This window comes from Branchiostoma lanceolatum, chromosome 11 (assembly GCF_035083965.1).
Source record: "Branchiostoma lanceolatum isolate klBraLanc5 chromosome 11, klBraLanc5.hap2, whole genome shotgun sequence".
NCBI lineage: Eukaryota > Metazoa > Chordata > Leptocardii > Amphioxiformes > Branchiostomatidae > Branchiostoma > Branchiostoma lanceolatum.
Genome location: NC_089732.1, coordinates 1,740,339 through 1,766,153, shown reverse-complemented (window position 1 = coordinate 1,766,153; position 25,815 = coordinate 1,740,339). Strand labels below are relative to the sequence as shown.

At 41.1% G+C, this 25,815-nt stretch overlaps 2 protein-coding genes across 2 annotated transcripts; both read right to left on the bottom strand.

Moving 5' to 3' along the window:
* Positions 1-4,953: 4,953 nt before the first annotated feature.
* LOC136445057 (uncharacterized) lies at positions 4,954-17,602 on the bottom strand. Its single transcript, XM_066442910.1, has 17 exons — positions 17,596-17,602; positions 17,250-17,429; positions 16,709-16,828; positions 15,577-15,838; positions 15,140-15,291; positions 14,349-14,570; positions 12,891-13,082; positions 12,045-12,166; positions 11,265-11,309; positions 10,363-10,472; positions 9,588-9,775; positions 9,148-9,236; positions 8,455-8,707; positions 7,932-8,064; positions 7,151-7,473; positions 6,683-6,825; positions 4,954-6,045 (listed from the first exon to the last, which is right to left on the bottom strand). Exons 1-17 carry the CDS (start codon positions 17,600-17,602, stop codon positions 5,815-5,817), a joined length of 2,772 nt encoding a protein of 923 aa, XP_066299007.1. The 3' UTR covers positions 4,954-5,814.
* A 2,533-nt stretch (positions 17,603-20,135) lies between these two features.
* On the bottom strand, positions 20,136-23,710 carry LOC136445056 (C-type lectin lectoxin-Lio3-like). Its single transcript, XM_066442909.1, has 3 exons — positions 23,656-23,710; positions 20,566-20,850; positions 20,136-20,197 (listed from the first exon to the last, which is right to left on the bottom strand). Exons 1-3 carry the CDS (start codon positions 23,708-23,710, stop codon positions 20,136-20,138), a joined length of 402 nt encoding a protein of 133 aa, XP_066299006.1.
* Positions 23,711-25,815: the final 2,105 nt, after the last annotated feature.

Here is a 25,815-nt window from a genome sequence, read left to right as displayed (position 1 = left end):
AGGTACATGTAGTTTGATCAAGTTAGTTGATTGATGGATGTTAAACATGCAAAGGCTTCTCCAAATTCACTGTTTTTTAGGGTATACAAAAAATACGAAAAAGAAGGATATTTTGTGTATTTACACCTAAGGCTGTATTTCAGTCATAACTCAGTTCCTTATCATTTTATTTTGTACTATTCACAATCTATCTTATGTTGTTTTGTTTCCTCAGTTTGCTTCAATTTACTACATGTTGTTCATTCTTGTATTTTCTGTATGGTTTTTACAACTTGAAGCCTACGTTTGCTCAAGATTCAAAGTTCTGTTAAGTGAAATCATTCTATTACAGATGTACAACAGGTATATATGATTTATTCATGATGCAATATATTAAACAGGACATGATGTTTTCAGTGAAATGATGTCGTTTTGAGACGTTACATGAGTGCAACATAGTGATATTATGTTGATATATCAATGAAGTTTAGACATCCAGGTTATGAGATACACAAGGTAACAGTTACTCAAGCAACTGGATAGATTTGCAAATGGTCAGACGAAATGTTGCGGATGCTGCGTTAAACATCTGACTGTTTTTAAAATCTGTCCAGTTGCTTGAGTAACTGTCATCTTGGCTATGATGTTGATAAATATTTTGTCTATGTATTTGCATGAAATCAGCTGCTTGAATATGTGTACACATATCAGTTGTATGATACTGTGCCTTATATATGTTGAATTTAAAGTGTGCTGAAACAACTAATATTATATAATGTCCTTGGTTGAAATAATAGTTTTGATACCTCAGTGTTGTAAATTCTAATAATGTTATGATACTATGTATTATTTGTTTCATGCTGCTGTTGTTGTGCAGAGAAATAAGCCTTACACAAAAGTTTGGAAACTTGATTTCGGTCAGTCATATCTTCCTTGTTCCTTTGACAATTACATGGTATTGTGTGTCGCTGGAAAGGTTTACAATCAAAAAGACGACACAATTTTCCGTTTGCATAATAAATGTTTTATTTCTTGAAGAACATTAGTGGCTTGTTTGTTCCAGTGTGAATCACTAGCGCGTTGTGTGTGTGTTATGATCAAGAAGTAAAGTGTGATTATGAACGTACCGTAACTTGCATATATATTATTAGTTACCACTTGGACGGCGCTCTCGCTGCGTTCTCTCCGCGACCTCATATTGGCCAGAGCGCGGAGCGAGCGCCGAGAGCGCGCCAACGTCGCCCTGGGAGCGCACAGAGAGCGACTGTTTTTGAAGGTGCGGTTATGCCGATTGAACGATGCAAAAACAGATACAGAGACTGTGCTTTACTTGAGCTAAAGAAACAGGTTTATCTTATCCTACTTAAGACTTACTAATTTAGAATAAGACTTAACACAGGGAGACACGATTATGGTTTGAGTATGCCCTGTGAAGATTTAGGAAAATCAACATTCCCAACCCAAATAAGGTTAAAAATTCATTAATTCTCCTGAAACTAACAGGTGGGCATAGCTGACGTCACAAAGTCACCAAGGTGCCATATTATCATAAATTGTCATCGTCGGCTCCAAAACAAGCAAAATCTCCTTCATAAAAAGCGAAATACAGGTAAAAGACAACAGTAGATATCAAAGTACGAATGGGACCACTGTTTATTATAAGGAGGTTCAGTTATGAATAACGAATGAGCAGAAATCAGTCCTTCCTCTCAGTTCTTGGACCACAAGTAAAAGTTGCACGAAGCTACTCTGGGCTTTAGACAAGAATGATTTGAAGGTATGTCGATCCATGTTATGGAACGGCAGCCTCCTTTTTCGGGGGAAGATGTCAGCCCAAGTGGGCTGGCATGTGCGAGCCTTGGACGGCTGAGCTGAGCTGTCCTATGGTTTAGGAGACCACTAGTTCTCTGTCTTGGAACTTAGTGGCTCAAAAAACTAGGGCCCTCAGCGGTGCCCTTAAGGCCGGTCTGGCCACGCCAGGCTGTGTCGCAAGACGTCACGTAACACGATGTTTCATGATGCCAGAATTATACAAATATTACAAAAATTAGTCATTACAAGTTCATTTTCCCACTATTTCCCAGACTCTTCTAGCCCTGCCCTCAATACAAGGTTTAATATTGTATGCAAATTCTTAATATCGTTATTAATATCTTAATTTCGTTATTCGCGACCTTTGGTGCCCCAACCCCACCTACACCCCCGCAAATCTTTACAGTACCTTAAGAGCAAGCATCTTTCGTTAGTGGTCTGGACATTAAAAAGCCCATTTGGGTAAATTATGTTCATGAACACCTGTTACACAGGTGAGTGTTATTAATCTGAATATACCAATTGCTAACCTCCTAAACTATGGGTATTGGCCAAGTCATATATATGTCAAATCAATTGTTGACAAGCCTCGTATCTGATGTGAGAATAAAATGACAAGCGAAACGGAGAAACAGATAATTAAAAAGTATTCTTTATTCAATAAATCACACATGGACAAGAAGAAAAGACAACAGATCAAGAAAACATATCTACTGAACATTGTTTTGATATACATGCTACCACTACAATTCTGACAAAGAAATACAAATATCAAAAGCACGTACATTGAAATGTACAATTCTCTGTACTACAAGTCATATGTAACATACTCATATGCCCAAAGCTACATAAAAGTCTTCGCCCTATAATTCTAGAAATACAAAGTTTAACGTTTACATTCGTTAAGGCAAGGAGGGTTAGACATTTGTACAACACACATCGTCCGCTCGTTTACAGCTGTATACAAATCATTGCAAGGTTTCTGACAATAACATCAAAATGGATAACTAAAATTACAATAAAATAAAGAACATGAATACAAATTTCTTCACGAAACTGTGGTAATCTTTAAGACATAAAGTACATACATAATTTCCTTATCGGAAGCCAAAGCTATTTTGTGTTTTATACGTGAGACTTTCTTTAATTGGCATATCAACAATTGTTATGAACGGTTTTCTATTTTGTGAACAAATTGGCAACAACACACTTACTTCCCACTCTCATGATAGTCCGTTACGTATTCAAAGTTACACTACTTCCACAGCATGCATCTTTCACTTGTGGTTCAGCCACCAAAAAGGCCATTTGGGTAAATTATGTTGATGTCGTCTGTCACACAGGTGGTATAATCAACATCTTGTATGCAACCCTGGCGTTAAACAAGCCAAAACCACATTATATTCATATATATCAAACAAACTAAGCATGCCAGTAAATTTTCCACAATAAACATTTTGATATAACTTTATTGCGCAACAATTGTACAAGGTACAAAGTATGGCTGGAACATAACTACAGTTCTGTATATATCTAAGGGCTAATCTACCTAATACAAGAGTGTATAATATGGGTTTAGAATGTTTTTTTATATGACTACTTTAGCCGCGACGACTGTTACCAGTGTTGGAGAGCTTCTTTTGCGCTTGCAGTATTATACATTACCTCTATTGATAGGGCAAAATGTACTAGACTGCAAGCAAAAGAAGCCCTCCAACAGTCGCCGCGGCTATGACTACTGCAGTATCGCATAACTCTAAACTGTCCACATTCTGAGTACATACCTGAGTCTCAACGCGTTCACAGAAAAGCAGCAGCTGAATTCAGTCATTCCGTCCGTAACACCTTGAAAACAGGGAGCTCATCAAGTTTGTCAACTCACCTGGCAATTTTTTTAACCTTTGACCTGATCACAGATGACACCTAATACTCACATATAGTCACGGTATATCAGCCAAACTGCTAAGGCAGACGGTCTGAAAGGGTAACGTTAACTGTTTCCGACACCGACAACTCCATCGCTACGGAGCGGATGACTTAACACGTTTACTTCCTGTTAAATGTTTTAGAAGTTCTAGATACCAATAAACGATATGTCTGCAACTCTCAGTTACTTCACACCACGACACAGTCTTTCTATTACACTTACATTTCTATTCTAATACAAGTTCGCAACAACACGTCTTTTGGTGCAATAACGGCTCTTGAAACCATTGTTTTCTTTCTATATATTGCTACCTTATTCCAAGGAGGTTATATATAACCTCCTTGCTTATTCTTACCACCACTCTGTACCTTCAAGTCGTTTCCAGGCACCAAAATACTAGTATACAGGCTGCACCTGACAGTGCTAGTGGCTAGACGGTACTCATAAAGCGCCGACCAGTGAAGATTTACGGTACTGCAGGTAACGGAGATGATCCTCCACCACAAAACAGGTTGCACCTGACCGTGACACGGTGTTAATAAAGCTCCGCCCAGTGAATAGAGGAGGTGCTTCAGCTCAGGAATGCTCTTCTTCTCTCCCTCTCTCTCCCTCTCTCTGCCGATAGCTTACAGGGCCTTGCAGCTTCGCTTAACGGCTCGCTTTAATAAAAGCTTGAAAGACACCGGGCCATCCATACTCTTCAGATATAAATGAGCGCCTTTAGTCGATAGAATAATCATACAAACCATGCGTGGAAGTACTCGAGTGATAAAACATACGTATAGTATACCACAGACCTCATCATACATTAGATTGTCCCCGAAGTGATAGTCTTTACCATGTTCGGAAAACTGACCTCAACATAACCATCTGTGACGTGACGATTATTTCTACATCCGCCAGAAGGCGCTTTCAACGATTACACGCAAACTCCCATAGGGGATTGTACTGTAACTGCATCACAGATTTGTTCCGCTAGACGGTGCTATTAGACAGTTGCAAAACCCAAGGAATGGAGAAACATTGAGTGCATATTCCTTTTTAATCGTTTAGAGAGTAGGAAACAAAGTGGACAACTCAGGACAAGTGCTCTCTGATGCAGTAAATATCCAAATAGCTCTTTGGTTCAAAGTTTGTCTATTTATAACTTTTATCATGTGTAGATGTTGGTTAAAAGAATACTAAATGAGGCAATGATTTTGTGAAGGACACAAAAAATATAATTCCTTGGTTTTCCTTTTATTGATGATTTGACCCTTCAAAATGTACACATTGTGTATAAGACTCTTACACAAAAACAAATGATTATTCAATCCAATTTAATACACATTACAAGGCCCTACGACTCTTAAACTAGATACATGTAAATGCTAAAACGTGAGCCTGCTCAGGTACATCAAAGTGGTATTTCTATTACCAGATGAAATCATTGGTTGATGCAAGCATCTCATCTCCTTGTATCTATGTTTAGCGTCTTCCACCTAGTACACATTGAAAACACCTTAAATTAATGAATTAATAAATGAACTGATAAATAAGTAAGTGATCTGAAACTGAACAAAAAACATAATTGTTACATCAGTCCAGGACCAATTGAAAACATCCTAGTCGCTATTCCTTTCCTGCTTAGATGAATCAATAAATTAAGTAAATAAAATGAATTAAACATGCAAAAACACGACTGTTATATCTTGCCTTATCTTATCATATTAAGGGTCTTTGACCCATCATCATCATCAGTACACATTGAAACATCTTTGATAGGCAATATGTTGTCCCTGTTAAATGAATGAATAAGTAAATAAACTGAAAAGAAAAAAAACACAACTGTTATTTACTTTACACACGTCAAGCTAGATCCAGATTTTTAGACTATGAGCAATCTTCTAGAACTCAGATGAATGTTATGTACGTTCCACCTATAGGATAACTACTTATTAACTTGAAAGCTGTTGCAGTTTGTCTGGGTGGGTTTACTGTGTCTAACCAGATCAGAATCCAAACCAGATCAGAATCCAAACCAGATCCGAATCCAAATCAGATCCGAATCCAAGCCAGATCCGAATCCAAACCAGATCCGAATGCAAACTAGATCTTTACTTGCCCAGATACATGGTGGTGGGCACGGCCACAATGATACTGATGACGTACAGGACAAGACACAGCCTGTCCAGCACCTTGGCCAGAAGGGTGTAATCGGACACCTCCGGATCCTCCTCCTTCTTCATCAGCTTGGCCAGCTCCTCTGTCTGGTTGTTAACTGCCTTGGAGAGTTTCCCCATCTCGGTCTTCAGGACATCGGAGAGCTCGACCTTCAGCTCCTGTGTCTGGTTGTTTGTTGAATCAAGGCAAAGGAGGATATGTTAAACTTTCTTAAACAGATTACCGTAAACGCAGAAATGTTCGCGGTGGTTTTATGTTCGTGGTTTTTGCGGCGACCATTTCACCGCGAACTTAAAACCACCGCCAACATTTTTGTACAATAATGTAGCAGTATGTGACTATAGTGCTGCCGCAATCTGCAAACCACCGCGAACACTCCATTTTCACCTTAGCGCGAAATAAAAACCACGCGAACTTAGATGCATTTACAGTACTCTCCTCCAATAACTGAATTATCAAACGTTTGTTGACATTGCAGCTACTAGCACTACAGAAATTTGATTGTTCACAACAGCTATGGTTTACGGTGCAGTTAGTTTAGCTATATATATGTTTGTATTTGATTTTGTGTATATCTTAAGCCTGTATCAATGTGTAATGTTTCATAGAAAAAGGAAATGAATGAACCAATCAATGAACCAATCAATGAACCAATCAATGAGTCAGTCAGTCAGTCAGTCAGTCAGTCAGTCAGTCAGTCAGTCAGTCAGTCAGTCAGTCAGTCAGTCAGTCAGTCAATCTATCAACTAACCAACCAACCAACCAACCAACAAACCAATCAATCAATACAGCAGCCTGTACCTGGTTGTTTACTGCCTTGGCGAGCTCCCCCACTTCGGTCTTCATGACAGTTGTCAGCTCCTTCACACTGGACACCATCATCAGCAGGCTGGCCTCCAGGGCTGCAGTTGGCTGGGCAGTTGTCTTGGAGACATCGGAAGGCCCTGGAAAGGAAAGGAAAGTGATCTCAAACCAGCTGAGCTCAAATGAGCTCAATGAGCTAATCTTCCACTGGTCAAGACAGGAAGACAGACGTTATGTACAGTATTTACAGGTTTATTGTACCGGGGAAATTCCCCTAGCTTTTTTCGACAAGCACAATGAACAGTGGACCACAGCTTAACGTCCTGTCCTAATGACTGCGACCCTATCCGGTAGCATGCATGTTGGGATCGAACCCGGGGCTTCTAGTTCCAGACTCCAGAGGCAAGATCGCAGTGATTAGCAATCTTGCCTCTGGAACTAGAAGCCCCGGGTTTGATCCCGCACCTGGACTGCCTTCGAAGACGATCATCTTCTTGGCAATGGCCTCGACCGGACGTGTAGGAGTCTCGAAGGACTCGTACGCGGTGGTCCCGGAGGCATCAGCGGCGTTTTCTCCGGAGAACGTCATCGCGTCTTCCGCATCGAAGGCGAAGTTGGTTTCGGCTGTAGGAGGCTCGAAGGAGTAAGGGCCGGCGGTCTCGTACGCATCAGCGGGGTCTTCTCCAGAGAACGGCTTTGTGTTCTCGTTGAATCGGAAGCTGGCCAGCTCGATGGCGGTGTTGTTGGTCGGACGCTTCTTCTTTGTGAGGTCTCCCAACAGCAGCATCCTTAACAATGACAATGATAAAGGAGTTTTCAGTACAATACTAAAATTTCTTCCAACACAAAGGAATGCACGGATCAAATTTTCAACGACCACTGTCGCCTTCTTCAGGATCAACAATGAACAATCACTTTCGAAGGTAAACTCGCAAGATCTATAACTCTCACGAGATCACATTTGGACTTCCCAGGTAATGTCCATTGGCTCTATTGGTCAGTTATCTGACCATGGTTAGATTTTACATGCAGTTCACATCTACCTAATAGTGTTATCTAATAGTATCTAACTGTGCTGCAACACATACTGTGTTCTCAATGTGAATAATCTTCAAAATGTATCTCAATTGCCATTTGGTCTAATCATATAATAAACTTTGTGTATGCTCCAACTTAAGAGTATTATTATGTAACGTATCTATGAAGTCTAATTCAAGTTATTGTAACAGTTACGAACAGCACATACTTTGCCATATAGCGGAGAAAGAAAGTCTTCGCAGACGGAGGCAGGCTCCCCTCCTTGTCGTGGAGCTTGATGATGCCCATGGTGAAGAAGAGGAAGAGTCCCATCAGTGCCATGCACACAACAATCAGTGTGGCTGTAAAATCATCCATGGTAAACAGTTACTAGAATGCCAAGGCAGTTGAATCAAAAGAATCAAAAACTGCTTGTTCTCAATCTATTTGAAAAACAGTGGTCAATAAAGCTTTCTGTTCACACATGTACAGCTAATGTTGTTCACCTGCCGGCATTTTGGCGGACCGTGTGTCACCTTCCTCAGGGCAATACTGACTGGTTTTGCTGACTGGTTCTGCCATAAGTATTGCCCTGAAGAAGGTCACAGACGGTCCGCCAAAATGCCGGCAGGTGGTAAACATTGGTTGTGCTTTCTGTTGTTAACCATTGACTTACTAACCTTAGGGGACTATTCACTGATATTTGAAAAACAGTTCATAGAAACAACACGACTTTATCTATCTTTACTTACCGAAAAACGGCAGCGCCCCCTTGACAGGAAGTACCTCCGTGACAAACACGAGAGACACGACCATGGAGAGCTGAATGGTCACTCCGAACGAGATCCGGTCTCCCCTGTCTATGGGCATGATGAAGGTGATGATCATCAGCACCACCAGGATGACGCAGGGCCCGACAGTCGTGGCGATGTGGAACAGGGGGATCCTCTCCAGATGGACAGCGAAGCACGCCTCCTTGTCGTCTCTTGCGAAGATCCTGTCCTTCTGATATGATAAAAGGAAAGTGATTTTGAAACAGTTTAGCTCAAATAAAGTCAATGAACAGATATGCTACTCTTCCACTGGTCGTGACAGAGAAGACAGAGACGCTATGTACAGTATTTACAGATTCATTGTACCGGGGAAATTCCCCTAGCTCTTTTCGACAAGCACAATGAACAACAGACCATGGCTTAACGTCCCGTCCTAAGGACTGCGACCCTTTCCAATACACATAAGCGTGTATCACTCACGTTTTTATCAGGCTTAAACAGTGGCGGTTAATGAAAAGATATCTGATTAGAATACAAGAAGTGAACATAGGTGTAGATTTTATTGTAAAGGTGACTCAAACCACTTCACAAAGAAGAAGACAATTGTTCAAAGCAGGTCTTCACAGGAACACGTATCATTCAAGTTGTGATCGTATTACATAATTATGCTACCTGATACCACTCGCCCTCCTGTCGTGTGGTAGACCAGACGTCGCAGGGACTGTTGGTCTCGTCTTCTGTAGAGTTGTCTTCTCCGCATTCTGTGTTCAACATATCAAAACAAAAAATTATCATCGGCAGATGTTCAGAGGCGAGAATATCCTCTAATGGCACTAAGAACAGTATATACCAGACATCTAACATGTTATGTTTGGAACAGATTGAATTATTTATGAAAGACATACAGCATTGGAGGATACTGGCCAATAGAAACATCGAAAATGGTTTGTACGTGCAATTTTTTTATCTCAACTTACTCTACCTGAGCACCTGTAAAACCTGGAGAACCTTTTTTTGAGTTCAGAAATGAAATCATCACTGAACTGCCCTAAAGCTTGTAAAACAAACTTACTGATATCAATATACTTTCATGAATGTTTGCAAAGCCTTACGAATGGTTTGGTCGGTTGCTATGGCTGCAGAGAAGCAAATTTCGCAATCCATGGCGTCTGCAGGGAAGTAGAAGGGGTCTGCATTGCACACGGTGGTGGTCAGGGTCTCTACCCTCCAGGTTACGGTACCATTGCTGTTGACCCGGACCGGTACTCCTTTTTCCAGGCCATCGTACTCGGTATCGGCACTGTGAAGTTAACAACAAAGCTGTCTTAGACTGATGCAAGGTCGACTGCTTTCTGACAAATTTGTCATGAAAAACGTTGTCTCCTCATAGAGTAATATTTCATTATCATCACCGCCCTTCAGTGTTTATTAAAAAAGTGGGCTGTCATCATACTCTATTGTCCCCTTTTGTTTGTTTGTATAGCTAGTAACCAACCTTAAAGACAACCTAAGCAATATTAGGGCCAAAAATGGAAATAAAAAAATCGTTAAATCTTTTTGCTTGTGACATTTAATAATACTGTTTAGCATACTTCCGTAATAACTTCATACTTTGAGCATTTTAAAACCGTGCAAAAACGTGCCTTATGATTATCCCCTTAGTTTCACGAGCCTACAAAAACCCCAGTTTCTCAGTTAGTTCTCACATCACAACGATGTCGTATTTTTGCATCATGGACGTCGCTATACATTGTGATAGTGTCGTTTGAACCAATCGTGTACTATAGAAATGACTAAATATTAAATAGACTTTCAAAATCCGATTTTTGGGCCGTAATGTTGCTTCGGTTGCCTTTAATTAGACTGGGTAAAGAAAAGACGACGTACTTTCTCTTGAGGGTCATTGCTGGGGTCCAAACACTACTGCCGAGGATGCTGAATGCCTCGATACCATCGTAGTACTTTGGATCCCACTTCAGCCGACTGTCCTGCCAAGTCTGGGGAAAAAGGACATTTCGATGCGCCGCAAATGAAAATAAGACGACAGCAAGTATATACTACGTATACGTATGACATAACCTGCTGAATCCAAATCTGATATGCAAGAAAGTGAAAAAACGGATGCCTGCCTTTTCGAAATAGAGATCATTTACGTTGTAACAAAAATCAAAGCGACCAAAACGTATCACAAAAAATCTTTTATTCCTGAATTTAAGAAGTGCACAGAGTGATACTAGTGTGGTAGCTAATTATTCAAGTATCGCTACAAATTCATTCTCAAGGCAACCAGACTGATCAAGGCATCACCAGAAAGGATCAAAATTTCTTGTTTCTTTCTTTTTTCAAAATTGGGCAAAAATAGGACGTCATCCATAAAATCTACTTGTGGCAGCCAAACAATGGAACAGCCCAAAAAACCTCTAGAAGACAAAATGATGTGAAGACATTGTTGAAGAGATTCATCAGTCAGGTGTGATTACAGTTACTAAGAATATTCTTCAATCAGTGACTTAACGAAGGCTGGGGGCTGCCCAAGTCTTACTTACATCTGCTCCGCAAGGAGGAGGGGGAGGCAGGAAGATCTACACAAGTCTCGACCTAGTCTTGTGCTCTCGCGAGACAAGGTCACTCCGTGATCAAGACGTACAGTGGACGTCGAAAAATTGGAGGTACATATTTTGTCACCTTTCTTAAGTCACTGATTGAAGAATATTCTAGTAACCGATGTGAACAGCCTATTTGCCAAACATATGTTGTCCTAAAGTTGTCATAACTCAGTGAAAACTTACGAGATTGATCACCACAGACGCAACTAGCTGCTCCTTCTTTTCATCCTGAAATAAAAATTTAGGAATTGATCAAGTCGTGTACTTTTAATAAGTGAGTTATCTAATTCTTGAAACCAAAAAAGGATTTCAAATGGGTAAGCAGATGAAATTATAAATCTTCAAACTTTTGCTGATGGTTTAGCTTTCGCGGGAACTTCTCTATCACAAAAACATAACTCTGCAAGTTTACGTCCTCCTTTTCCCACCTACAGTGAAACTAAGTCTCAAAAAATAACGGTATATAGAATACAACACGGTGTGTTCAGCATCGCCCATTGTATCTTATCACCGTGTTGTATTTTTTCATGTCACACCCACCAGAAGAAACGCACATTCCAATGCAAAATGGGACAGAAGTTGAGAGAGTTTTGTGTCCTTGAACAAAAAAAGTGTAACAACATCGATCAAAACGTCCGAATCTGGTTTTCCAATTTTCGACAGCGGCACAACCGGCGCACTCGAAGCGAGTCCAAATCGTCGATTCAAACTAGGGAAGCCCTGGCCGTACCATAAAGTATGGACCGGTCCAAACATCCGTATCGAAAGTCATCGCGGCACGGGTATGATAATAATAACTTTATTGCACAACAAGGTACAAAGTATGGCATCCACTGGTACATTATAAGATAACATTCTATTAGGCTAATCAATCTATCTTATACAATATGGTGTAGTAGTATGGGATGACAATGGTATTTTATAATCATTGGAGGAGTTTCTAATGTCTATAAATTGACTTACCAAGTCAACGATCTGTTCCACAGAACCCGTGAAGCCGATGAGGAGGTTTTCCTCAGTCTCAGGTGCCAGATCAGCGCTGTACGCCTCGAGAACCTCCTTCTCCAGCCTTCCTCCAAGATTGACTAAAGAAGGGACAAGTGCATGTCATTGACCATTGTCAAGAAGACAATTAATCAATATCAATAGAAGCAGCTGCTATATATATTTCTGACTGATTGTCATCTTATTTTGTGTCCATATCACGTCTGAAAAAACATCATGAAAACAAAGAAACATCATATCTGAATAAAACATCATGAAAATAGATAAATTGCTGGTTAAGTTTGAACAGTTGGACCGAGTTCCCCAGGGCTTTGGGTAAAAGGCGATGGAAGTAGAGGGATGGGATCCGCATTCCTTAGTATATACCACTGCCCAAGACACAGTGGATAACAACCCACAGAAGCTACGGCCTCAAAAAGGCTATGGGACTACCTTGCCTTTCTAGTGCCTGAAATGTAAAAAAAACTATAGGCCAACTCAGGGTCCAGCAGCAAGGATAACTAGAATTAAGTATCTGTGCTACATTTACTTCAGGCTTGCTGTTAGTTTAGCGATTACAGGTCATCTTTATGAATATGAATTGGTACTGAATTTTTTTTCTTTTTATGTGTGATAGTTGTGTGTCCATTTGTTTCCCCGATTTGTTAAAAGTGGAGAGAACACTAGCGACCCAAAAAACACCTCTCCCAATAAAACGGTATGCCGACCCTGTAACGTCACGATTCAAGATGTCAACCTCGACACATGCCAACGGATCCAACAAAGGTTTTACTACGCAAACCTGTAAAGAATGATAACCATCACCTGTACAAGTAGGCTTTTCATGTTGCCAGGTGCCTCCTTCGATGCACCTCACCTCCCTGGGATACCCGGATTGAAGCTTGTACCCTTCGTTGCAGGTGAATGCGATCCTTTCTCCCACGTAGTAGAACTTCTTGCCGGGGCTTCTCTTGCCGTAGTTTGGAGGACCCATGTCCAAGCAGCCAAGGTCGGTATCTACGTAGGTGTAACAAGTTATCAAAGACAATCATCATCATGATAATATCATTATCATTAACACCCATGTCCAAGCAGCCAAGGTCTGTATCTGGGCGTAACAAGTTGTCAAAGCAAGTTATCATCATTATCATGATAATATCATTATCATCAGTACCCACGTTCAAGCAGCCAAGGTTGGTATCTAGGTGTAACAAGTTATCAAAGACAAGTTATCATCATCATGATAATATCATTATCATTAATACCCATGTCCAAGCAGCCATGGTCGGTATCTGGGCGGAACAAGTTATCAAAGACAAGTTATCATCATCATAATAATAATATCATTACCATCAGTATCATGTCCAAGCAGCCAAGGTTGGTATCTAGGCGTAACAAGTTATCAAAGACAAGTTATCATCATCATCATGATAATATCATTATCATCAGTATCATGAATTCAATGATATGTAATAATGGTACATTTCCAGCTGGTGTGTGGTGTTTGGACATAAGACTGTTGGGATGGACCCTTGCTCTTTTCCATAAGTGTGATCTTGAGCATGCTCAAGATGTGGCTCGCCTCAAACGTGGGGCCACTAGCTTAACGTCCCATCTGAGAGGACGTACCTAACCAAAGCTAGGTACTCAATTTCACCTCAATCGAGTAAGGAATCAGTTGTTAAGTGCCTTTCCCAAGGGCACAATATATGTACCTGCCAGAGATTCGAACCCAGAACCTTTAGACTCAAAGTCAACAACCCTAAACACAAGGCCAGCTTGCCACCTATACATTGTACTTCTCACAGTTAAGTGTTGTTGCCATGAAGATCATGCAAAGAAAAGATAAGTTTGAATAAATGAATCAGATTCTGTATCTTTGAGAAAATTGATGGCAGACATTACAATCAAAAATTGAAATGAATGAGCTCTATGTGGGATCAAAGATGATATCTTCCTTGTGTATGTCATTCAGCACCAGGGACAGCAGTGTCAGTGTGAATGTCATTCAGCACCAGGGACAGCAGTGTCAGTGTGAATGTCATTCAGCACCAGGGACAGCAGTGTCAGTGTGAATGTCATTCAGCACCAGGGACAGCAGTGTCAGTGTGAATGTCATTCAGCACCAGGGACAGCAGTGTCAGTGTGAATGTCATTCAGCACCAGGGACAGCAGTGTCAGTGTGAATGTCATTCAGCACCAGGGACATGATGTCCATTTCGTTTTTAATGAAAAAGATACCTACTTAAGATCAGAGGGCATCTTTTATCTTTGACAACTTACTGCATGGAATGAGGTCACATTCCTCCTGGCTGCCATCTTCTGTCACGCAAAACGGTCGCTCGAGCCCGGTCGGGTTGCGGCAGAAGTTGTTGACCAGATTAGCCAAGGGGTACTCGGCTGTGTAGAAACCACCTTGTGCAACGGACCACTGCAGACAGTCTGCCCCGGATATGGTTGTGCTTCCTGTGCCACGGTAGTTCATGCCACTGCCATGGTAGCAAACTGGGGAAGAGAAATGTCCGTTTATTAGCAGCTGATTGCATAACATGTACAACATGTGTTTCCCTGAATGCATTTTCTGAATGTGATTGATATGCTGAAAACCTCCATCATGTGCACCAGGCTATAAGATGCACTGGAAGAAGCTGTCACAACCAGCAGAGAAATTACTTGTCCCCAACCACATAATGTTTTATATTGAAACACAATAATGTAACTTATACTTGGTCTGGTTTGTGAAAGATGCAAGTAGATATGGTACACTTCAAGTAACAAGAATAAAAATCTTATTGCTCATGGAAGCTCATCTGTGTTGCAAGTAATTGTAATACAATGCCAAACATTCTTCCAACACTAACTTAAAGGTATCAAATTTTCGACAGCCACTGTCGCCTTCTTCAGAATTAATAATGACCAATCAACGAACATTAACTCACGAGAGTTATTAATGATTCTGAAGAAGGCAACAGTCGTTGAAAATTTAAACCTTAGTGTTGGAAGAAAGTTTAACAATCATTTGAATTATATTCTCAAATGCTATTTCCAGTGGAAAGTCAAGACTTCCTCATTACCTTCGTAGTCCTGTGTCTCCGGTTCAGGGTTCCAGCAGCCGTGTTGTGGCGGAGGGAACAGGTCACATCCAGGCAGCAGGTTCTTTATCCCGTCATCAGCCGCGTTGAGGACTTCCTCACACCACGAACGGCACGGCAACAGTTGTTTCCTCCTAGAAATGTTATGCAGTTAATAACTACATTTCTGTAGTAGATTTAGTACCAGCCAATTATGGGAGAACAGTCTTTACAACATGTTTTCATATTTTTTTAGCTTGCACGCTTGTCAGCCTTTTTCAGCTTAAATACAATTCTAGCGTGCAGTCTTGGGCCTCAACGTCATTAAAACTGAGTGTATCTTTAAAAAAACAGTGGAATTACGTAAATTCCCATGGGAAAATCGTTTCCACCAAAGAGTTGTCATTAAATGCCACACCAAACACCATGTTTTTACTCACATGCATGAAGTTGCGTCAGGTGCATTTCCGGACGAAGGACAGTCGGTGTTGCTCTCACCGGAGACATTGCACCGCGGGAAGATGACCGTAGAGGCAAACTCTCTGAACTCAGGGTGGACTGTCTCTGGGTTGGTGTACAAACTGTTGAACAGTTCTGCCACGGAGGAATTCTGCACCTCCCCGAATGTCGTCTGGCCCAGCGGATTTGGCAGCATCGCAAGTCTGTCACCGAGGTTGAAATCCCCAGGAATCGGCAGGCACTCTGGAAAATTGTAAGAAGATGGATGGTTGCATTCGTCGTAGAGTCGTTTCACGTGCTTTTAAAGGTGCCCTACATCATGTAAGCGATTTCAGGGGGTAAAACTTGAAATATTCTGGGGAAAACAATTCTGTTTGGTGAGGTTGAAATTTACATTTACTTTCCTATATTAGCACATCTGCATCATTATTTCATACTTTAGGCGTTTAAAGATAGCACAGACGCAAAGCACAAAAGGAGTATTTCATTTATTGGGTCCCCCAAAAAATCAACCCCAAATCCAGCCGTAACCGTTTTCTGTCGACAATTTTCGGTAACTTCCGGCCGCGTGACGTCACAATGCCCAAGAAATTGAGCCATGACCACATGATTATTTCTTCGGAAGCGTTCGGGACTTATTGGTCAGAATCGTGCATGGTCGGAAGATTTGAAATGATGGCTGGCCTCCAAGTGCTCAGATTTTCGATGAGTTCCCACCACCCAACGACATCACATTTTTGCTCCATGATGGTCGATATGCGATGGGATAGTGTTATCTAAACTTACTATGGATAGAAATCAGAAAAAAATTGATTTTGAATATGTGACTTTCAGCGCCCTAATATTGCTTAGGTTGCCTTTAACATGCATTGCGACACTGGCACTGTACATGCATGCAACGTGACACCATAAAATCTGACATCTACTTGAAATAAATCATTATACAAATTTAAGTTTGTAAGAGCAATATACTTATTAGTCTCCTTGCATTACCGAAAAAAAGTACAGTGTCTTGGAGTCACCAACAGTGGGAAGAAGACAAGTTTTAATTTACGTACAGCTGCTGCTTAAAGTGCAGTGAGTTAAAAGTGAGACAACTGTTTCTAGACTTACCACAACCCTCCTCGTCGCTCCCGTCTGAACAGTCCGTCCGCCCGTCACACCGTTTCCACGCCAGGACGCAGGCAATCTGTCCCAGTCCACACCGGAAGTACCCCAGGGGGCAGCGGATTGCTGTGTTGGGAAACGTTAAAAGTTAAAATCCTCCCACACCATGATGTGGTGAGTAACAGAAGCGCAGACCACTACACCACAGGGACACCCTGTGTTGGGAAAAACAGTTCGTAAATTTCATGATTTAAAATTCATTTTTCAATACTGACCCAACCTACAGGAAAGCACCTTAAGTTTTGATTGTGACAACAACACCCCTGTAGTTCCATAGTAAGCTGCTAGGGGGCCCAAACCTACACCACTGCTTCCTTACATCACAAGCTATATTCTGCCACAAAAAAAATCAAGACCATAGCACATCCAGGTCAAAAGATGGAAAAAACGGAAGTTCTGCTGCAGTACCAAGGTCACATACCAGGGGGCCCAAAAGCGACACCTACCGACATACCAAATATCATTGTAATTCATCTACTATACTTACTTGCAGATATTCCCTTGAAGTTCAGTTCCGTGAGCCATGGCTGCGTGCCCGAGTGGGTCCGAGTGACCAGGAACCTCCAGTACCGCGCTGTTCCCTGGAACCCACCAAACTCCTGGCGCCGGTCCGTCCCTCCTTGGACGTTGTCGACGGACACAACGTCCTCCCAGTTGTACGGACTCCCTACCTGCGATACGTCAAGAATAGTTTAAAACAAGCAACTGGATAAAAGTTTGAAACAGACGTTTCAGACAGCATTCCTCTGTCTTTCGTCAGTGACTAAGGATAGGACTGAGAACACCAGGTTTTATACCAAAACTCTTAATAGATATGTTAATGAGGTTAAGACAATGCATGATGTCTTGACGTAGTCTTCAAAAGAAGGTTAATTCCAACCTGTGACTTTTGCAACGTGAAGGCTGCACTGTCATGGTCGGTGTCTCCGTAGTTGTTGATTGCGATTCCGGTCAGAGCTTGGGGCGCTTTGAGGTCCAGGACGATGTACCAGTTGTTGTCTCCTGAATACCACGGCATGAACTGGATGAAATTATTTTTAATATAAGCTAGCAAAAATCAAGCTAATTTAATGCCGATGTATTTCTTAACACCACTGTAACAGTTACTATTTTTAAATGATTTGTATAATGTCTTATGTGAAAAGCAAGCGCACTGTACAAAAGGCACAATTCAACCTTTGGCTGCAATGATTTTTATTAAATAATAAAACCATTTTGATGATGATGATGATGTCGGTACCTTGAGGGTTCCAGTAGGTCCCAGTGTCCCCATCCAAGGCTTTTGCGGCATCATATGTCACCAACGATGTGCCAGAGGAGTCCACAACCCATGACGGATCCTGTGTCAGCCAAACTGGTAAAAAAAAAAATCGTCAACCTTGCGTTATATTGAAGGAAGGAAGTTGTACGAACATAATGTGTGTTAAACTTTGTGGTCGGTCGAACATCACGGCTACTTGATGAACGTACATGTATTTTTGAAACAGAAATAATTTAGCCACGAGTCATATCCTTAACTTGTAACTTAACCTGACTAAATCACACTCCTAGCGGTCGGCCCGGCGGTCATTAACCCCAGTCAGCGAGAGATTGCATAAACACAGGCTACCTAGTGCCTATCATGACAATGTGTTATGTGATGTATTACCTTGGGGAGGTCCACAGGCGTCTTCTTCACCGGGACCTGGTAAAGTACAATCAGCAACAATGTCATCATACATTGACTAATTCATAGAATAAACACTTTCCTTAAACTCCATTTAGTAATACACAAAAATCACAACACTGTGCTGAGGTGTTTTCAACAATCATGGTGGGATTTGGAGAACACCATTTGGAAGAAAGTTTTTGCGGTGGTTTTAAGTTTGCGGTGAAACGGTTGCTGCAAAAACCACGAAGATAAAACTACCGCAAACATTTCTGCATTTACAGACTGAAGTAGTACTGCTGCTACAAAGAAGTTTCAAAAATCAAATCATGACAAAGTACCAATTTGACAGATGAAGGAATGCTGTTCATCACAGCTGGCGTCGTCCCATTTGAATCCTCCAGCCCGCCAGAGTTGACCGCACTTGTCATCCGCACTGTCCGGCTCTCCCGGTGCCCAGTTGGTGAAACCACAACCGCTGACCGCTGTTCCATCGGACCATGTCCACCCTCCCTGTACAATGTAAAGCAGATACACAATTTTGCAACACCTGAATGTTGGAAGGTAATCATTTCTCAACTACGTTAACATCAAAACAGAAAACAGTGTTATATTGACATTAGATCATAGTAAAAACAATCTACAGTGAGGAGTAGGCTTATATTAGGTTTCCCTTTTAAATTTCAGTCTCCCAATCAAAAGAGCCAGCCTGAGTATCGAAAGCCTCCGGGGGCTTTTGATACTGGTTGGCCCTTTTGATACTGCCTTGCCACTAATAGATATGCTTGGAGATCTGCTTTGATTCAGAATGACTTTTTAACCAAGCTAAGACACAGATGAACTTTCAAGTGAAGACAAAAAGTACATTTTTATCTGATGTAACACTCACTGGCACGTTCCGAAGCCCGATCCAGTAATCTCCACCGGCACCGACCTCCTCAATCATGGCAACCAGGAAGTCCTGCAGCTCCTGTGACGTCACATCGGCGAGATGGCCGCCGTCTGCCGCGCAGGTCAGAGCAGCAGCGTTGTACGTCATGCTCTCCGCAAACACGTTGTACTGGGTTCCATTTCGATCGGTGTACGGGCGTGGGCCTGTTGGTGACAAAGAAATATTTAGAGCCTCTGGTGGAGGGTTTGACTATATTGTGGTGAAAACATCTGTTGGTTACCACTGTGACAGCCTTATCAGCCTTGTTCTGGAAACAGCCAGTGATGGTAGCCTGGTAATCTTCGCCACAGGCCGAATAAGCATGTTTTCCGGTTGAAATATATCCTACAAAGCATCTATGCTTTTTTATCAAGCCTTTTCCTGGTTGCCCCAAGTGACAAAGAAATTGACATTCTTTTAAAGACACATATTTTTATTATAAACTTAAGGATGATGTTGTATGGCCAAAACAATGTTTTTTCTTGCTATAATATTACAGCATTGTAGACGTAAATTCAAGGTTATGATCATCTATTTAAGAGGAAATTTTGACATGGATAAATAGTATCTTAACGCACCCTCTAACATCAATATCTGTAACCTACCAGTTTCGCAGATGAACCCGCCGGGAATCCAGCAGTACTGGTCGTTCCATTTGTTTCTCTTTGAGACTGTGTCAAAGTTCCCAGGGAAGTACTCAGCGCACTTCTCGTTTCCACCTAAATTACCGAAAATAATTTCATCAGGTCGGTAGAACATAGGATATTGGAAATTTCTTTTTACACAACCATTGCCTACACGTATGGTCTGTCTATAAATGTTGATTCTCTAATATCAGCTGCGCTGCCTCGAGAGTCTGTGTAATATATTGTTAGTACAGTAGCTTTTGACAATAAAAAAATATATTTTAAAAACCCAGTTATTGTAATGTCTCGCCTGCTTACGTGGTGAACTTTTGCAGCGAGATCACAATCACAAATGTCATACAGCAACACCAGTGATGAACCGGGATGAGGGGGGATATACACTGTTGAATCATGTAAACTTAGCCATGTTTTGGACTGTGTTCCTGCCGCAAAAGTGCCACCTACTTCAGCTACTTCTAGATTGAAGTACTCCTGTCAGAAGCTCTGAAGAAGGACCTGTCTGATAGACACGGAAACGTTAGCAGGTGAAACATTACTTGTTGTGTAAAAAGAAATCTCCAATATCCACCTAGATTACTCGGCTCCCCGTCACCCCAGTCGGTGTAACCCAGCTCTCCTCCATCTACGTAATTCCACGATCCGTCCTGGCGGTCCAGCCCGATGTAGAAATGCTTCTCCGCGTTTGCGGCATTCTTCAAAGCGACGAGAAAGTCGTTGGTGGTTCCGTCGCGAGGCATGGCAAGAGTGCTGCCGTTTTCTTGGCAGGCCGCCAAAGCCTGGTCGTAGGTGTTCTCACGGTCGTAGGCGCGGTAACACCGGCGGGCATGTGCCAGGTACGAGTAGCCATCGGGACACCCCAGGCCTGCAGTCAAAAAGAGATCGTTTTTATTGTTTATTGAAAAATTTGCATATGTGAAACAATAAACATTGCATTTCAACAGAGTGAATGTGATCGTGGCGTTTTTATGCTCGATTTGACGATGTCGTCGACAAAGAATGTTCTTAGGTACTTTAATCTATAAGATATGTTTAGAATATGTGAACTTGACACGGAAATGATGCAATTACATTCTACCCAAAAATCTTTTATCATATATGTTTAATACCTTAAAATTCATTTTGTATTTCCTCGTATCTATTAATCTATTAGGATTTATGATACAAGTGCATACACAAGTAATTCAAAACAAAGAAATACAGGGCAAAGAAAATATGCGGGGGAGGCCAGAAGCTTAGGTGGTTTTTCATGGGCCTCCCTTTGAAACTTAACAATAGGAATCATATCATAAATTGTACATAACTCAAAACTAAACAAAGTTAACGTTAGAAAAACTTGTATCATAAATCCTAATATACTAACAGATACGAGGAAATACAAAATGAATTTTAAGGTATTAAACATATATGATAAAATATTTTTGGGTAGAATGTAATTATTGCATCATTTCCGTATCAAATTCACAGTCATTTATTCACATTTATCTACATCTGTAAAACGTATCTAATAGATTAAAGGCACTACATTATTCGTCAACGACATTGTCAAGTCAAGCATAAAAATGCCTTGCAATGTCGTTGACGAACAATGTAGTGCCTTTAATCTATTAGATACATTTTAGATGAAAACAGAAATAGCTTCAAAAGCTTTCAACGTGATAAATGTGAAAAAATGGACCCAAAGAGGTTTCATCAGATTATTTCAAAGGCAGACTGTGCATGATTGAGAGGGATAAACACCAATGGATACGCCCAATACACAATTGAACTACATAGAGAGAGGGCTTCATTTGTACAGTTCGGAAAGAAGCAAGCTTAAGTCACTGGGCCTACTGTTTGTTGATTCAAATAAATGACATAATACCAAACAGGCTTAAACAGATTATTTAAAAGGCATTGTGCATGACTGAGAGGGTAAACACAAGTGGATACGCCCAGTACAACTATGCAAACAAAACTACACGGAGAGATGGCTTCACCTGTTTAGTTAGAAAAGAAGCCAGTCATTGTTTTGTTTGTCCACATTTCATTGGCACATTGCACGACCACAAGATCAACAAACAGTGAGAAAAGGAAGGTATGTTTACACAAGCTTTAGGTTCATGGTCATGGCTGATTCACATCTGAGTTTCAAAGAGGTCGATTGAAACACGTGTGGTGGAACGGGGTCCTTAATGTTTGAATAATCCATGACGCATTTTACATTTACATCGCAGTAGCATTACCATGGCAACATGGTAGCCTCCACCAGACTTCTCAATTTGTTGCTGAAAAATAGCAAAATTTAAGAAAAAAGGGTTGAATGATTTACTATCATTATTAGAAGTTAGCCGGTTGTGGTAGCAGGTTCACCCAAATTTGACCAATTTCTTTTTTTCTCCCTTCTCAGCAACCCAAGAATTCTGGTGGATCAGGCTTGTAAAATGTTTTGTGTACAGTCCTAAGGCCGAACATGGGGCAATTGTCTTATCAAGGTCAGCTTAGGGCCGAGAGGTAGCCGCTGCAGACCCTAATGCGATCTATCCCCGCCAATTGTAAGCTCCTCGCAATTCAGCCCTTGACTGCAAAGAGAGAATAGTCGGCCCACTCAATAATGATTATTACAATGACTGGTGCTAACAGCAGAAATTATCCTGTTGATACGCCTTGGGCATTTTAGTGATGTTGATGTTTCAAATTTCATTACTTTATCTTAAGCCCCGGACAGCACGTTTGTTGCAGTGCTATTGTTGTAACAGGTGTCTCCAGCATGCGACAACATGCTCTATTGTTGACTCACATCTATTCATGGAGTAATAAGCTAAGTGCTAAAGGTATATCAACACAAACTTGAAGGTCTTGCATGAAACCAGAACTGCCGATATTGTACTGGCAGAGATCCTGATAGAAATATCCCCGCTAGTTGTATAAATTAAAAGCTCCTCACAATTCAGCCCTTGACTGCGAAGAGAGAGTATTAGTCGGCCCACTCAATAATAAGTATAACAATGACTGGAGCGAACAGAAGAAATTACCACCTATTGATAATCCTTGCGCATTGTGATGTTGGTGTTGCATCAGTCAAAAATATTTCAAATTTCCTTACTAAATTCTCTTAAACCCCGGACGGCACGTTTGTTGCAGTGCTATTGTTGTAACAGGTGTCTTCAGCACGCTACAACATGCTCTATTGTTGACTCACATATTCAATGGAGTAATAAGCTATTAGTGCTAAAGGTATATTTACACAAACTTGAAGGTCTTGCATGAAACCAGAACTGCCGATAATATACTGGCAGAGATCCTGATAGAAATGGCGACTCAGATTGCAATCTTAATAACACCCTAATTATGTATAAAAGGTAGGTACATGTAGTCCCATAGGCTTTTTGAGGCCGTAGGGGCAGTGGGTCATGATCCAAACCCTCTCCTTTTACCTCCCCAACAAAAGTCAGGTACCCATTTTTACACCTGGGTGGAGAGATGTAAGTCGTGTAGTAAAGTGGCGTTCCCAAGGGCATGACATGACAGGCTTCGAACCCAAGACCTCTGACACAGTGTTCTCAGGATCAAACATATGCTGGCTGCCGTTACAACAAATGACCCAACTCCATAACATATACATGACATGTATTTATATCAGTATCAAAGTATCTATAGAAACATTATTGCATGTATAATAATTTCCTACCGTTGACAAAAGGCAGGCCGCAGAAGAACAGAGCGACAGCGAGAAGTCCCTTCATCTGGCTGGGTCTGTGGTTCTCAACCTCCACAGGAATTACTGAAGCTTCGTTGCAGAGCAAAAACCCGAGCGTTCTACGACTTACGTATCTAGAAACGGAAGTTAACGCTAAGCAATGAAAACGCTCTTATATAACCAGGGCCCTGGAAATTCTTGTCATGAGAAGATAATCCTGATAGGGTGTATGATGTCATCGGAATGCAATAACTCCACCATGAATATGTTTTAAAGCCACACCTGTAAATGCAAGTGCATGGCAAATGGAGGTCTATAATATATAGTCTCATTCCTCACATACTATCTAATACTATGTAATACAAAGCATGTTGAATAATCCTTAGATAAGATCACTTAAGCTTATCAACAGGGCCATGACCATAAACATTCATTCAATTTTTTTACACAGTTGGGCTGTATTATAAAAAGACACACTGCAATGTTTGACATCATGTAAACTTTATATCAAAGTGCGTGGGTTGTCTTCAAAGCAGCATCAACAATGGTACTGACGATTAAAACATGTAAATTTGACGTAAAGTTATACAAAATGTAATTTGTTATCTCCTTTTGTTTGGCTCACTATTCATTCAAATGCTATGTTAAATTACAATGACTGAGTTTTTGTTTGACTAGATACAGTCATCGCAAAATTTACTTTTTCGCTCCATTGCTTGTGTTTTGCTTAAAGTGTTCTCCAATGTTCGGTGCCCAACTCTGGAACTCCCTGTGTATTCTATCCAAATGTTGTGTAGCCCATGCACAATAACTGCTTTGAAATCGCATTACTTATAAATATATATGCCTCTGCCGTAAAATGTTTGTTCACCATACAACTGAAACATTTGATGCAAGGCGTAGGAAGACATATTCATATTGTTATTCATATTTGTTGATAGGCCGTTCCATGTTGGATGATACCCTCATCCATGACTGCGTTTAGTCACCTTTAGTACATAATGGCTCTGAGTAGCTTAATAAAGAATAAATGATATGAAAATAAAATTCAATCTCCACCTGTGATGACATGAAAGATTTGAAATTGTCAAAACTTTACATGAATGTTATGCGTTGCTAGGGTATGACAAAAATGGAAACGATTAGATTTTGGGTCCCCAAGCGGCTTCCCTAGGAACTCCAGTGGAGCTTCCGGTTTTTATATCTCATGTTCTAGTTATGCCAGTTATGCTAAGGTCAAAGGTAGGACAATTATTACCATGGTCACAATTTTGGGGTGGTAGATAGCTCTTTTGCTACGAAAGTAATGATATATATAGTTCTGGTGTTTTTTTTTCCATTTATTGGTAATTCAGCTTTACCTTTAGTTAGCAGCGTGGCACAATAATCCTATCAACTAATGGAGTCTCCTCATGCAGTAGTTAAAACTTCTTTGGGAATGACGTCAAAATACAAAGGGTAGTCTGCAAGTAAAGCACATAGCATGATGCATGCCACCCTGTAGAATACAATGGCACTGCAGTCACGCATGTGAAAAAAGTAAAGCAGCTGACAAAAGCATTAATCAATATTAATTATTGACAGTGGAAAGTCCATCATTGGATCATTGCACAGATGTACTGATCATGAATTGTTCCGAAAACTAAGATTTCTTTGTGTCCAGGTGCATTTTGCATGCACCCTACCTGCTGACTGTCACAGGGCCCAGGACCATTGTGTAAACATTTAAGTAAATAATTGACTAAACCCATACAAAGACTGTTGACGTAGACATGACTCCATGCATGGAAAAGTCCCCGTAGTGGTACGGTGTGTGCATGTTTCCCTACAGCATGAGTGAATCCAGTGAACCGTGGCATAAACAAATAAGGCCTTTACTGTGCCCTGGGGCATAGTTTGTTCACACAAAAGACTGTTTACACACAATGTTTAAGGCATGACGTAGTGGAAAGTCCCATCTGAGTCAAAGGGAAAAACCCAGAAGTGAAGCAGGGAGTTTTGTCAGAGTCTCTACCCAGGCATTGTCTCTACCCAGGCAGGTTCACAGCTGTGGATTCTCAGACATCCAGGTGAGATTAAGACACGTCCCAGACATCCAGGTGAGTCTCAGACATACAGGTGATATTTAGACACGTCTCAGATATCCAGGTG

Bases quoted from the DNA above. Each gene is read 5' to 3' on its own strand.
- LOC136445056 (XM_066442909.1), bottom strand. From the start codon at position 23,710: ATGAAGGGACTTCTCGCTGTCGCTCTGTTCTTCTGCGGCCTGCCTTTT. The intron at 20,851-23,655 runs GTAGGAAATTAT...TTTTGACTGCAG, and splicing joins CGGCCTGCCTTTTGTCAACG to GCCTGGGGTGTCCCGATGGC. The intron at 20,198-20,565 runs GTAATCTAGGTG...TATATTACACAG, and splicing joins CTGGGGTGACGGGGAGCCGA to ACTCTCGAGGCAGCGCAGCT.
- LOC136445057 (XM_066442910.1), bottom strand. The intron at 7,474-7,931 runs GTATGTGCTGTT...GTCATTGTTAAG, and splicing joins TTTCTCCGCTATATGGCAAA to GATGCTGCTGTTGGGAGACC. The intron at 6,826-7,150 runs GTGCGGGATCAA...TTTCCTTTCCAG, and splicing joins CGTCTTCGAAGGCAGTCCAG to GGCCTTCCGATGTCTCCAAG.